The sequence below is a fragment of the Lepus europaeus genome, chromosome 5, assembly GCF_033115175.1.
Source record: "Lepus europaeus isolate LE1 chromosome 5, mLepTim1.pri, whole genome shotgun sequence".
Lineage (NCBI taxonomy): Eukaryota > Metazoa > Chordata > Mammalia > Lagomorpha > Leporidae > Lepus > Lepus europaeus.
The window spans coordinates 55,293,934-55,308,302 of NC_084831.1; the positions used below are offsets into that span (position 1 = coordinate 55,293,934).

General features: G+C 37.0%; 2 protein-coding genes across 7 annotated transcripts in view; one reads left to right on the forward strand and one right to left on the reverse strand.

The window, feature by feature from the left end:
* Window positions 1-1,783, reverse strand: part of ITGB3BP (integrin subunit beta 3 binding protein) — a 77,937-nt gene extending 76,154 nt beyond the window's left edge. For 2 of the 3 annotated variants that reach the window (XM_062191467.1, XM_062191466.1), the window contains exon 1: window positions 1,703-1,783. In XM_062191467.1, coding sequence (XP_062047451.1) covers window positions 1,703-1,707 — 5 coding nt within the window. In that variant the 5' untranslated portion in view covers window positions 1,708-1,783. The remainder of the gene's footprint in view (window positions 1-1,702) is intronic. The other variant, XM_062191469.1, reaches the window with a different exon arrangement.
* A 287-nt stretch (window positions 1,784-2,070) lies between these two features.
* The window catches only part of EFCAB7 (EF-hand calcium binding domain 7), a 50,686-nt gene continuing 38,387 nt past the window's right edge, over window positions 2,071-14,369 (forward strand). Inside the window, exons 1-6 of one of the 4 annotated variants that reach the window (XM_062191473.1) lie at window positions 2,071-2,292; window positions 4,566-4,735; window positions 9,902-10,113; window positions 10,913-10,999; window positions 11,715-11,910; window positions 12,322-12,443. In XM_062191473.1, coding sequence (XP_062047457.1) covers window positions 4,567-4,735; window positions 9,902-10,113; window positions 10,913-10,999; window positions 11,715-11,910; window positions 12,322-12,443 — 786 coding nt within the window. In that variant the 5' untranslated portion in view covers window positions 2,071-2,292; window position 4,566. The remainder of the gene's footprint in view (window positions 2,293-4,565; window positions 4,736-9,901; window positions 10,114-10,912; window positions 11,000-11,714; window positions 11,911-12,321; window positions 12,444-14,369) is intronic. The other 3 variants (XM_062191470.1, XM_062191472.1, XM_062191471.1) reach the window with 3 other exon arrangements.

The window sequence follows — 14,369 nt, forward strand, 5'->3', positions numbered from 1 at the left end:
GACCAATTGGGGAGTGAACCAGCTGATGGAAGATCTCTCTCTCCCTCTCCCTCTCTCTGTGTAACTCTGACTTTCAAATAAATAAATCTTAAAAGAAAAAAAAGCACCCACAAACACACCACAAAATTTAGTAATTAGAGCATCACCAAATGGAGTACAACTGCGTAGTCCATCTTTTAGCCCATCTGCTTCCCCATGAAGGCAACCATTAAACTGAATGCTATATTTATCATTTTTGTGTTTTTCTTCATAATCTTCATGGACACAGAACTCTAAATAACAGGGTTATTTTTGCTTCTTAAGTTTTACAGAGATGATATACTACATGTAGTTTTCAATAAATTGTTTCTTTCCCTTAATATTTTTAAGATACATACATCCACTCTACTGTCATTGGACATCTACTCCCTCCTATTCATTTTAGATTCTTTTAGGATATATATACATATATATATATATTTCCACAACTATTCATTACTCTAGTAAAAATTTTTTGTAAAAAGGTTCAAAGAAATTAAAAACAGGTTAGATCATACTCTCTCATAAGTTACGTGAGATGTCAACCTCAACTTTAAGATTCTCAAACTCTTCTAACACAACATGTATCTACTGGTATGTCCTTGTGAAGCAAATACACACCAGTTTTCTTTCACTGTGTTCCTAACTTGGAATTTTTTGTTTGTTGCATTTTATTTGCAGTTTTGGGTATGTGGCTATTGGCTGATTATTCTAATTCAGCAATAAAAAAAAAAAAAAAACCAAGTCTTTTTGCTTACATGTAGAGAAAGAAAAATCTCTCAGCCCGTAACTTTCAAGAGTATAAGAGAAACATTTTTTAATAGCTGTGTGCACAACACTATATTAGGTGCCCAGCTTCCTTATCTGAGTTGATAATAGTAGTCCCTACCTTCAATGAGGCCAAATTGCTAAACACTGATCGTAGGTGATAATTAAAGATTCAATACATCTAGGTTATTATTTCTGCACCTTTCATGTCAGTATCTATTTGATATAAATATTTCCTCCACCATTTTATTGTGCATTTTACTCAATTTTGAAAATAACAAAGGAACAGATTCCTCTAGCGATGGGACCTAAGTCAGCCTGGGAACAAGGAGCAGTCAGAAAAGCATTGCACGAGTTCGACATCCACTTCTACCCGCTAAGTTCTTTAGGGACTGCGTTTCTTTTTCGTTTAAGTTTCTGTAGGGCAGCAACTGTTGCATTCATCTCAATAGAAGATGGAGGAGGGGCTGGGATAACAAAACGAAAATTACGCAGCACAATGCCTATTCCCGCTTTGGTCATTCTCAATGACCAGATTATTCGGGCTGGATGGGAATTGAGAAATCATTCAGTGCAAGTTTCTTCTTATCAGTAAGCAAACCGGAGGCGGAGTTGAAAAGTGACGGGCTTCAGGAAATTAACTTTTTAAAAATCATTTCAAGTGAGACATCACCTAATTACAGCACACATCCTACATCGGTCACAAACCTTGGAGAAACAACGCTGAAATAGACTAGCGTGGAGTTCAAGTCGTTTGAGGACACAAACACCGGGAACGGTCCACAACTGGCGATAATTTTTTACTCAGAAAAAAAAAAAGGAAAGCAAAAAGGCTAGTGGAGCCGCATAGCCGCATATCTACTCTTCTCCACAGAGGGACCCCAAAGACAGTAAAACCTAGGGAGGAGATACCTACGGCATTCCGAGATCCAAAGACGCCCCGCCGCCACTAGCAGGAACCAGCCGATAAAGCTCCGCAGCGAACACAGCGCGAAAAGCGCGGGCGGGCGGGTACTGCACTGTGTGTGTCCCACCGAACGCGGACCCCCCGGAAACACTCTCCCCGCGAGAAAGGATCCGAGTGTGTGCGAGGAATGGGTGGGCGTGTGGGGGAGTTTAGGCCCATGACCTCAGCCGCTCCCTCCAGAGTGAAGCACAGAACCTTCTGCTACTCCTCTGGCCATGGTACCTCCCAGAGAACAGAGACAGCCGTCTCTGTTCGCTCAGGATCAACCACCCCTAGATTTCTAGCCGGAGCATTCAAGGAGGTGCGCTGTATCTTATTTCCGGTGGCGGCGAAGTGCCGTTGCCATGGTGATTGGAGAAAGGCCGCCGTCTGCCCGGCGGCCCTGAGACGGTCGCGGGATCGCCGGAAAGAATGGGCTGAGACTCCTCGTTTGTGAGCTGGCATTAGGTAGCGCAGCGCGGTCTCCATCTCCTCACTCGTGTGCGGCTCCGTCTTCTCCCACCGGCTGCTTTTCCTGGTCTAACTCTTGGTCCGAGTAGGTACGCGAAGTGTACGCGGGATCGCAGCTTTACGCCCCGCGGAACAGAGAGCGAGCCCGCGAGGTGTGGCCCGAGACTAGCTGGGGACCCTTTCCGGCGCGTAGGGACGGCGACTTGGATGGCTGTTTGCACGGGGCCCTTCGCAAGCCGTGGGCGCTCGTACACAGTTTGTTTTTCCTGCCAGTGTGTGTGCCTGGTTATTTATGTAGCCGTTTGCTGCGATGTACTCTCTGGGCCCCTGTCTCGGTCTCTGGCTGGAGTTTTACATACAGGAGGTTTCCAAGCCCGAGGGGTGCAATTATATATTTATTTAAGCTTCCGTGTAGTCTCTCATCGCAGAAAGGGAGAGAACAGAATTCTGGAACACTTCTGCCGTGGCATTTCCACGTGAGGGAGTTTTACCTTATTGGGAAAGACTATGGTGAAGACGATCCTTGAAAATCCTTGTATTTTAAAATTGCTGTGCAGCGACCATCCGTTCTCCCTTCCTTGTTGGCACAGTTTTCTTTCACATTTGTGAGGAGATGCGTGTGCTCCTATGTGTTTAGAACTCGGATGTTTAATTATAGTGATACCAATTTGTAGTAACCAGACTGTGACACCACATCCCTTTGGGGTCCTTCTAAAGCTGGTGTAATATGAAAGTGTCAGGCAGGCAGTCTGTGTATTATAAATAGGGTACTTCATCCATGATAAGCGATTATTATCTTTCTTTCCCAAGTGTAAAAGACCTATATAATTCAAGAAGGTGCAAGTGATTTAGGCCTCCAGAGTAGGAATCCAATGAGTCCTGAAGGGGACCCTACCTGTGTCATCTTATTTTTGAACTTGAAATATTCATTTCGTCAGCCTGGAATCTATTTTAGAAGTCAAAGCTGGATAAAGTCATGTTGGGAGCTGTTAAACAACCAGCACCATTTTCTAAAAAGACTATTTATTTATTTGAAAGCAGTGATAGGATCTTCCATCCCCTGGCTCACTCCCTAACTAGCCACAACAGGTAGAGCTGGGCTGGGCTGGGACAGGATGAAGCTGGGAGCCAGAAATGCCATGTGGATCTCCCACATGAGTGACAGGAAACTAAGTATTTGGGTTATCATCTGCTGCCTCCCAAGTACATTAGCAGGAAGCTGTGTCAGAAGCAGAGGCAGGAGTTGATCCCAAGCACTCCATATGGGGTGCTACAGTCCCAAGTGGCAGCTTAGCCTACTGGGACACCATGCCTCCCCTCACCATATTATTAGCTCATAGTAACCATTGTTCGATAATCATCATCCACATTAACAAAGAAGAAGCTGTTATTGAAATCTATAGCCTTCTGCCACTTACTACTAGGGGAGTGGCATCTCTGTTCTGCAGTTTCTTCATCTGTAAAATGGACAAAAACCACTTGACCACGGTAGTAGGGATAACACAAGATGTATGAAAAATATTTAAGCTCTTATGAGCAGAGATATTATATAAACCTAAAATAATATTAGTGAAAGAAAATAGTGAGCTCCATGGTAATACTCTAAATAGGACTTCTAAAAATTCCATTACTTTACATTGAAATGTGGGGCTTCATAGTCCAGATGTTCATGAAACCATCTGGTTGATCCAGTGAAGGGTGGGTGTCACCTGCCAATCATCTTCTGTTTGACTTGGCATTATTGTGAGTTTCACGCTGCCTCCAGTTTGTTTAGCAGTTGTTATGTGCCAGACAGTGTGCTGCATGCTGCACATGTATTAACTGATTTAACCCTCTAAGCTCTGTAAAGAGTCTGATTTAGTTGACCTCTTCTTTTGGGAGCATAAATGTATGCTTTCCTTTGTCCTGTGATTCTTCTTTTGTTTAATATTATGTTTTTATTTTTTGGGTGTTCTCATATACTTGAGCAACAACTTTATATATATGTGTATGTGTAGGAAAGGTCTTCACAAAGTCTATGGAAAATATCATTATCTTATAACTCTATTTTTTCCACAGACATGTTGGGGTGCCCTTGTGTATTTGAATATATATAAAGTTAGAAGTCAGCTGCTAAAGGCTTACTGTAGTTTATCCTGTGGTAATTCTTCCACTCACTGTACACAGCTTTCATCTTGTTCTTCCATATATAAAAATTTTCATGTCTATTTTTCCATATATATATTATAATTCTTATCTTTTTTCCCCACATATAACAGCTTTTAAATATCTTGTTCCCTCAGCACTTGAAAGGTGTGTTGTTATTTGCATTTTAGGCAATTAACATTTGACTAAAACAGATTTTTGAATGATTTTCTAATAGAATGGCCAGCAGTCCGGGAAGTGGTGCAGCTTTTCCCAGTCAGAGTCCTCAAACGAAGAAATACTCATTAACTGAAGAGAAAATATTTTATATGAACTGCAGAGCTGCCTACTTAACAGTCTTCAAAAGCAGCTTAGAAAACATTATTTCTAAAGATCAACTATACTTAGGTACAATCTTTTAAATTTTGAATCTTTCTGTCTTATTGGTTGAAAGTTTGTAATTCAGAAATATTCTAGTTAGAATTACATTATTGAATTATTCCAGTTTCTTGAACTAACTAGAGCAATGGAACTACAGTAAGTTATTATGCCATTTTATATACTTACATGTTCTAGAAGCTTCAAAATAAAATTTCTAATGTGTATAGACTGGATCGACATATTTAAAGCTTCCATCAATTATTGCTTGCTTAAAATATTTTTTAAATTCTCATTTTGGTGCTTTAAGATTCACAATATTAGAATGTAAATATTTATGGCATCTGAATCACTGGTCTGAATTTTACCTATACTGAGGAAGACATAAAGGATACATAAAAATGGGTTGAATGACTGTAAAATTATTTAGAGATAAGCGAATTTTTAAATGAGAATAAGGAGTCTGAGGTTTTTTTTTTTTTGTTATTGTTTGTTTCAGGTGTTTTGTTTTGGTGGGGGAGAATCACTTATTGCTTTTCTCCAATTTTTTCTTTTCTAAAGATTGATTTATTTATTTGAAAGTTACAGTTATACAAAGAGAGGAAGAGACACACAGAGAGAAGGAGAGATCTTCTGTCTACTGGTTCACTCCCCAAATGGCTGCAATGACTGGGCCTGGGCCAAGTGGAAGCCAGAAGCCAGGAGCTTCCTCTGGATCTCCCACATGGGTGCAGGGGCCTAAGCACTTGAGCCATCTTCTGCTGCTTTCCAAGGCCATAGCAGGGAGCTGGACTGAAAGTGGAAAAACCCTAGGTCTCTAACTGGCATCCATATGGCTTTATCCGCTACACCACAATGCCAGCCCCATCACCACAGTTTTAAATTCTTCTGGCTACAAATCTCTCCCAAACCACTGAATTTGGTCCTTGCTAGAGGTATCAAATGTCAGGAGGTCCTGAGTCACCGGAGAGAAACAATACCAGGTAACTGACTGCTCCTTCTGTTTCATCCAAGGTGATCTCCTTGCAGGAAGAGAGATTGAGCCATTTTACCAACTTTAGAAATACCTTCCTTAATCCCAAACTCTGACATATTTCTGCAGCAGTGTCTTAGGTTTGTATGCAGTAATTTCTCTTTTAGAAAAATTCCATTTTGAGAATATGAGAATTGCAAACATTAACAGTTATTTGATGTGTAAATAGAAGATATTTGTAAAATAATTTAAAAACATACGACTAAAGCAGTTTTTCAAATAATGTTTACTTTTACCTTGACTTACATTATTTTAAAGTTAGCATAATATTACATTTTGAATTTTAAGTGATAGTATTTTATTAATGTGTACTAAATGATATAGACAAATAGAATTAATTAAAATATTTGGTTTTTTTTTATTTGAAACACATAATGACAGAGAGGGAGAGACACTGCCATTATTTACAAAATATCTGAGATTTTTTTTCTCCATTTTTTTTTTGAGAATAGACTGGGATAATGGATCTGCTAATTCTAAAAATTTAACATGCAGCTGGTGTTGTGACACAGCAGTTTAATCCGCTGCTAGCAATGCCAGCATCCCATCTCACAGTGCTGATTATGAGTCCTGGCTGCTCCACTTCCGATCTGGCAGTGGAAGATGGTCCAGGTGCTTGGGCCCCTGCCACTCACGTGGGAGACCTGGAAAGAGTTCCAGGCTCTTGGCTTCAGCCTGGCTCGGCTCTACCTGTTTGTGACCATTTCGAGAGTGAACCAGCAGATGGAAGATCTCTTGTCTTTCTGTCTCTCTCTGTCACTCTGCCTTTCAAATAAATACATCTTTTTTTAAAAAGGTGAACATGTACTCTGCTGCTCTGTTTAGTTTATGAGTCAATGAGAATGTATTACTAAAGTGCTGTCAGTCTTATGAAATTAATCTGGGAAGGTAACAATGCTATGTTTGTCTCTAAAGGGTTTATGTATGATTTTGGTTTTATGGTACAATATTCTTTGTAACACTGTAACAATTTATTTCAGATACTCTGGTTTGAAAGAGGAGTAATGTTAATCAATGATGTCTTTCTTAACTTTGTTGTCTTTCTTCTGTTTCCTTCTGCTACTTATGCACATAACATATGCTCTGACATTTCCATTTTAAGGCTAAATGGAGCAGTGCCATTACCAGAACTTTGAAGTTCCTTTTTGTCAATTTATAAATAATATAGATAAAGACTCAAGTCAAAGTTTACAGTAAACCCTGGCGAAAGATCAGTGTGTCAACATTTATGCATGTACAGTTACACATATTTTAACTATCATCAAACTTAATAGACTTTAAGTAATTCTAAACTTTGAGATTAAAGTTAGTCATTACTAGATTATATCAACTTCCTAAATACAGGGATATCTTCTTATTGAGTATGAGTTTTGGCATAGGATTTTTTTTCCTGAGAAAGTTGCTCTTTTGTAATTTAAAACATTTTTTTAAACAATTTTGTCTTTGTTACTGAAGCCAGCAACAAATGTATGCTGAAGTGTCACTCATGGGAAAGAATTACATGCCTATTTCCCGGAAGTGGGACCAGCAGGAGCATTTTCTTTCATGTGAATTCTGAACCCTCAAATTACAGCTTCATTTAGAGTCTACTTATATTCCCTGCTTTTAAAGTGTGGGAGTTGGCTGGGGATGGAATCCTGAAATACACATGGCATTTCTCTGGTTGTATTAATAGATTAATTAAGGCATCATCTACTTACGAGGCAAAATCTGAGGTTTTGTCTATATGTAAAATAGACCTGTGGGAATAAAAAAATACATTATCTCCAATGCTCCGAATTTGCATAGAGGCTTTATAGGTGAATGGAAGATGGCAATTATTACAGCTGTAACTTCTGTTAACTTAAAGTTATCTACTCAATGCACTGGCTTAACCTGGATGAAAAATTTCTTTTTACCACTAGACTGCTAATATGTTATAGAACCATAAGTCATAACCACAAATAGCAATTTTATACTTCAGATATAGACTTCCTATTCTGATTGTATAACTTCTTTGAAATTAGTTTGTATTTCTGAAAAAATATCACCCTATATTATGCTTGTGCACAGTAAATGCCTGATGTAACTGACTCACAACTGTCTGTGTTTATTACCCTGATCTGGTTTCTATTTCCTGGATGATACTTATTTAACTGAATTTTTTTATTCTTATTATATTAAATTGTAGATTATCCAGATTATCATTTTCTGAATGCTGATTTATAATTCACAGATGTTGTGAATTCCCATCTAAGTTGAAAATATGCAACATAAGGTTTTATAAAGGGATTTTGTAGCATCCTTTAGGACAGTTAATACTATTTAAAATTCTGTTAATTCCTTCTGTGGTGCTTAGGAAAACTTACTATTGATTCATTTTAGAGAGTTATGTCTTAATATGCAGAAATTTATTTCAGATTACCAAAATACTTATGTTCAACTTTACAAACTATTTTTTGAAAACCATTATAGTATAGTGTACAATAAATACAATTTTTAAAAGATTTATTTATTTATTTGAAAGGCAGAGTTACAGAGAGACAGAGGCAGAGACAGAGAGGGAGGTCTTCCATCCACTGGTTTATTCCACAGATGGCTGCAACGGCCAGAGGTGCACAGATCGGAAAACCAGGAGACAGGAGCTTCTTCCGAGTTTCTCATGCAGGTGTAGGGGCCCAAGAAGTTGGGCCATTTTCTACTGCTTCCCCAAGCCATAGCAGAGAGCTGGATCAGAAATGGAGCAGGGGCCAGCACTGTGGCATAGTGAGCTAAGCCACCATCTGCGATGCTGGCATCCCATATGGATGCCTGTTCATGTCCTAGCTGCTCCTCTTCCAATCCAGCTCTCTGCTATGGCTGGGAAAGCAGTGGAAGGTAGCCTAAGTGCTTGGGCCCTTGCACCCATGTGGGAAACCCAGAAAAAACTCCTGGCTCTTGGCTTTGGATCAGCACAGCTCTGGTCATTGCGGTCATCTAGGGAGTGAACCAATGAATGAAAAGACCTCTCTTTCTGTCTCTCCCTCTCCTTGTCTGTAGCTCTGCCTTTCAGATAAATAAATAAATCTTAAAAAAAAAAAAATAGTGGAGCAGCTGGGACTCGAACTGGCACCCATATGGGATGCAGACACTACAGATGTTGGCTTTACCTGCTATGCCACGACACCAGCCAACAAATAAAATTATACAAAGCCTTTCTTGCTAATAATTATTTAACTTTCCATCGATATAAAGAAATGGTTAACAATGAAAAGCTGTTTGACCATTGTATCTCTGTGATGGTCTTCTCTAGCAGCGTTGACATTCATGATTTTCAGCAGACACATAACTTCAGATGAGTTATTAATTTTTTTTTTGACAGGCAGAGTGGACAGTGAGAGAGAGAGACAGAGAGAAAGGTCCTCCTTTTCCGTTGGTTCACCCCCCAATGGCCGCTGCGGCTGGCGCACCGTGTGGATCCGAAGCCAGGAGCCAGGTGCTTCTCCTGGTCTTCCATGCAGGTGCAGGGCCCAAGCACTTGGGCCATCCTCCACCCAGGCCACAGCAGAAAGCTGGACTGGAAGAGGAGCAACCGGGACAGAATCTGGTGTGCTGGCGCCTCAGGCAGAGGGTTAGCCTATTGAGCCACTGCGCTGGCTCCTCAAATGGGTCATTTTCATATATATATTTAATACTTGGAACATGAATAATGTTGCAATTCTACTAATGATGAAATTTTAGATGTAATGCCTTCTTGTTAATATTCTGAAACAAATGATTTCCTCATTTCATTAATATATCTGTTGATCCTTAAGAGTAATAATGTTTTCCTTTTGTGGTTACCCATATGACCTCTATATATTTAAGTAGATGGTCATTTTCCATCTTTTTTTTCTGTGAAAGTTCTTAAGTATATCATAGATTACCAGTTATTTAAACCATATACATTGAAGACCAAATTGACAACAAAGGAAACAAATCTGTTTAGTTCTGGCATTAACAAATCAAGAATCTCTATCTGGTAATATGTATATTTTTATTTCTGAAAGTCAGGCATATATTGACATCCCTAAATATTCAATGCCAAAGGCAGTGGTGTTGGTGTATGTGTGTATTTGTCTAATATCATGTATAATGGTTAGAAGAAAATACATTAAAATACCAATTCTGAATGTTACAATAACCATACCTGTTTTCTTGGGCAGTTCTTCAACATGCAGGAAGAAACCCATCCCAAAAGACAATTAATAAATATTGGACTTCTCAAACAACCAAACTGAATTTTGATGATTTTTGTGTAATTTTAAGGAAGGAAAAACCTACTTCAAAAGCAGAACTGCTAAAATCATTTAGGCAATTAGATGTAAATGATGATGGCTCTATTTTACACACTGACCTTTATAAATTTCTAACAAAGGTAAGATTTATGAAACTGTTCTGTAATATGCAAAACAACTTCAAGTCTAGGTTTGTCTTCCAAAGTTCACATTAAAAATAGCTGTTTCATTGACAGGTGAAATGAATGACATATATGTTATTTATAAAGTACTTAGGGATCCTACTAGATGAAAGGTGCTTTGTAAATAAAAAATAAAGTATAAAATTGAGCCTATGTTGCAATCCCCTTGTGCTCCTATGCAATTCATTCTTGCCCTGAACTCTTTGAAAATCTGTGATAGGTCCATATGCACTAAGTGAAAGGAAAACAAAGTATAAATGAGATTTGGAATGCATTCTGTTTTTTGGCATAATGTTAGAAAATATCTTCACTCTAAACATAATAGTAGTTATTACTGACTCTTGCTCTACAGCTGTTACAATTTAGAAAACTGAGATTCAGTGTTCTTGCACAAAATTTAATAAAATTGTAAAATCTTATTTTATATGACACTCATTCTTTTTCTAAAATATTTATTTATCATTTATTTGAAAGGCAGAGTAACATAGAGAGAGGGAGAGACAGATCTTTCCTCCACTGGTTCCCTTCCCAAATGCCTGCAGCAGCCAGGCCTAGGCCAGGAGTGTCCTAAGCTCTGGCTTATCCTGCTGTGCCAAAATGCCAGCCCCGACACTCTCATTCTTCCTTCACATAATACTCTATTTCTAGAGAAACCTTCTGGTCAAACTTGTAGAAAAAGTTAAAATATTTATACTACCTCCGTGAATAACAAAGTGGTAATTATGTTGCTTTTCAATAAATATTGGCTTCTTTTCAGAGAGGGGAAAAGATGACTCGAGAAGAAGTAAATGCCATAATTAATTTGCCTGATGTAAATGCTGATGGAAAGTTTGACTACATCAAGGTACATAAGGTCATATTGATACAAAGTTGCATACTATGTAGGAAAAGTTTTTTTTGTTTTGTTTTGTTTTTAGGAAAAGTATTTTTTAAAATTTTGTCCCTATCTTTATTAAGGTAAAATTGACAAATACAAATTATATGTATTTATAGTAAGCATGTAATGTTTTAATAAATATACATATTTAAAATGTTTAAATCAGCTAATAAACATATCAGAAGAATGCTTTTATAGGAGAACATCTTTTTAATATTGGCAATGACTACTTGCATATCAGGCATTCATCATACTTGAAATTTATTCCCACAATTGTAACTGGATGACTACATTAAAAATAATATAACCATGTTAAAATAACATATGTGTGCACGTAGACACACACACAGAGGCTCTCAGAAATGTACCTTTTCTGGCATGGAAGAATCATAAAAATTATTTAGAAAAAAAGCAAGTCTACACATGTCTTATAAAAAATAATAATAAATCACGTCTCCGTGTGAAACATTTTATTTTGCTCAGAGTATGACCTCCTCATTGAATCATGGCTACATTTCACTAGGTCACTTGAGGCTGGTCAATCTGATTCGAGAAAATGAGTAACCAAGTTCACTAGGAAATGTATTCCAGCTATCAGTCTATCCCTTGCCTATGCATTTGCCTTCTCCCAAATGTATGATTGAATATTTTACCCACTGGACGAATTTTTTATTTCCTATAGTTTTGTAAATTATATATGACAACCAATGAGCAATGTCTCAAGACTACACTAGGAAAACTGGAGATTGATAGCAAACTGAAGTGTCAGCAGTTTGGAAGCCACATCGAAGGACCTCTTGAAAGGGACCCATCACCAGTACCAAAACCTTCACCTAGAATCATAAGAAAAACGGATCAGGAGATGTTCTCAAATAAAGGTATTTGCTTTTATTGTTAAGAATTTCTTGATCAGGAATGAAGGGTCATATCCAGATAAACTTTTCCTTCTATCTCAGCTTGCCGGTAATGAAACACATGAGAATCCAACTTTTGTCACCTAGCTATAAAAATCTATTGAAGTAAAATTTTATTATGGAATTTGACTTGGCTATGATCATTATATTTTATGAAAACTAAAATTTCAGATGACATAGTGAATAAGGAATGTTATTAGTAGCCCATAAATTAAGGATCATTAAACCTGATAAGTATAAAACTTTTGACTTATTTCAACAAGAAGAACAAAGAGAACAAAGTTAATATACCTTTTATACTACACTTTATTTAGAAACAAATTCTTACTGAAAACTTTTCATAATATGAGACCAAATATCGATTATTTGTTACAGGTGGCAACAGGAGTCCTTTACTGTCAAGCACTAGGAATTTCAAAACATCTGTTTCCCTCACAGTTACCATGAGTGCTAACAGTAACCAGAACCCCAAGTTAACTGAGCCGAACTTAATAGAGGTATAGTATTTTAAATTAATAGATAATGACTTTTTTCTGAAAAAAAAAATTCATTGCTTATTAATAACTGTTCAATATCTCTGATAATCAATAATGTTTGTTAAGTAATTCTTTGAAGTTTTTTAAGTGGAATGCAACATTTCTACCCACAGTCAGTTGTAACATTTTTAAAGTAAAAATAATAAGAATGTTATTACAAATCTTTAGTTTAAAAATGATGACTTGCAACTTTTTTAACATGCTAAGTAGATTACCTAATAATATGCCTTCACAAGCAAATTTTTTTTCTGTTTAACAGATGCTTTCCATGGGTGTTTCTTGTAAATAAGTCATTTATTCAATATCAACTCCTATGAGAGAAAGACAAGAAAGTCACTTTGCTAAGTCAATATTTGTAGAGTGTTAATATTGATCTTCTTCCTTTGTTTTCCCTTTCTAGACTCAACCTTTACTAGTTTTCTTTCAACAGAAAATAATAGCTACAGAAATATAAAACATTAACTGGAAACTGCTAGGATACATTAAAAATGTGCACCTGGGGACCTCTGTAAAAGGGGGGAAAATGGTTATGACCACATACTATAACTGCTGTTAGAAAACTGAACTGATTGTTCTCAAGAGCTACATTTTTGTTTCAAATAACAACTCTGTATTTGTTATTGAACTCTGAAGTCCCTTATATCTTTAAATTGCTAGACAGTGACATTTGTTCTATATTAAAATTTTAAAACATTATCTCTAAGGAATTTTGTTCAGACTGTTTAGGAATCTGTACACCCTAAGCAATTTGGTGTGCATGTCCAACATGTTCACACACAATATTTAGTGTTTCAACAATATTATTTTCTACCAATGGAACCTGTTTGTACTTTGTAACTAAATTGAATACTAATAAAATTAACTTAGTTAAATAATTTGGTTACCTGATTCAAAAGTATAAATAGACAATCTTAGTAGCTGTAAGGAGAGATACAAATAAAAGTTAATATGGATTATATTAAATCATAATAAGGTTTTTTCTCTGTGTTGTTAATTATATGATATAATTTCTTTAGTTCAACAGATATTTACTAAGTATGTAAGGTATGCCAGTATTATTCTTAGGATAAAATATGGGGCTTTTAAATTAATTTTTTAAAGATGTATTTTATTATTATTTATTTGTTCTTAAGATTTTATTAATTTATTTGGGAGATAGAATTACAAACAGTGAGAGGAAGACACAGAGAGAAAGATCTTCCTCCTGCTGGTTCACTCCCCAAATGGCCACAACGGCCAGAGCTGCGCCGATCCAAAGCCAGGAGCAAGGAGCTTCTTTCAACTCTCCCACATGGGTGCAGGGGCCTAAGCACTTGGGCCATCTTCAGCTGCTTTTCCAGACCATAGCAGAGAGCTGGATTGGAAGAGGAACAGTCAGTACTTGAACTAGCGCCCATATGAGATGGTGGTGCTGCACCTACTATGCCACAGTGCTGGCCCCTTAAAATAATTTGCTTACTAATAATGCATTTACCAAGTTAATATAGCATTGTATTTCATTAACGTATTATTTATTCAACAAATATTTATTAAGTGTCTACTTTGTGTAAAGTGGTTCTCTATGTATTAAGAATTTGGAATATAGATGGACCTGAGCTTGAATCTTAGCTTTGTCACTTAATAACTCTGTGACCTTGGTTGGTTAACTTAGCGAGCACCTCTTCTGATTCTCGGTTTTCTTATCCATAAATTGGGAGCAATTATATTTTCATATTTTGGAAATATTTAAAACTTCAACATATGTAAAGCCTTTATCATAGTGCCACGAACATAGTATTCACTTTAATAAAATTGTTCTTAATGTTGTTATAGAACTAAGAAATGTAGGGCTTTATATGGGAATGATGTGGTAAAAAATAGAGTTTAAGAAATAGTCGTCCTACTATT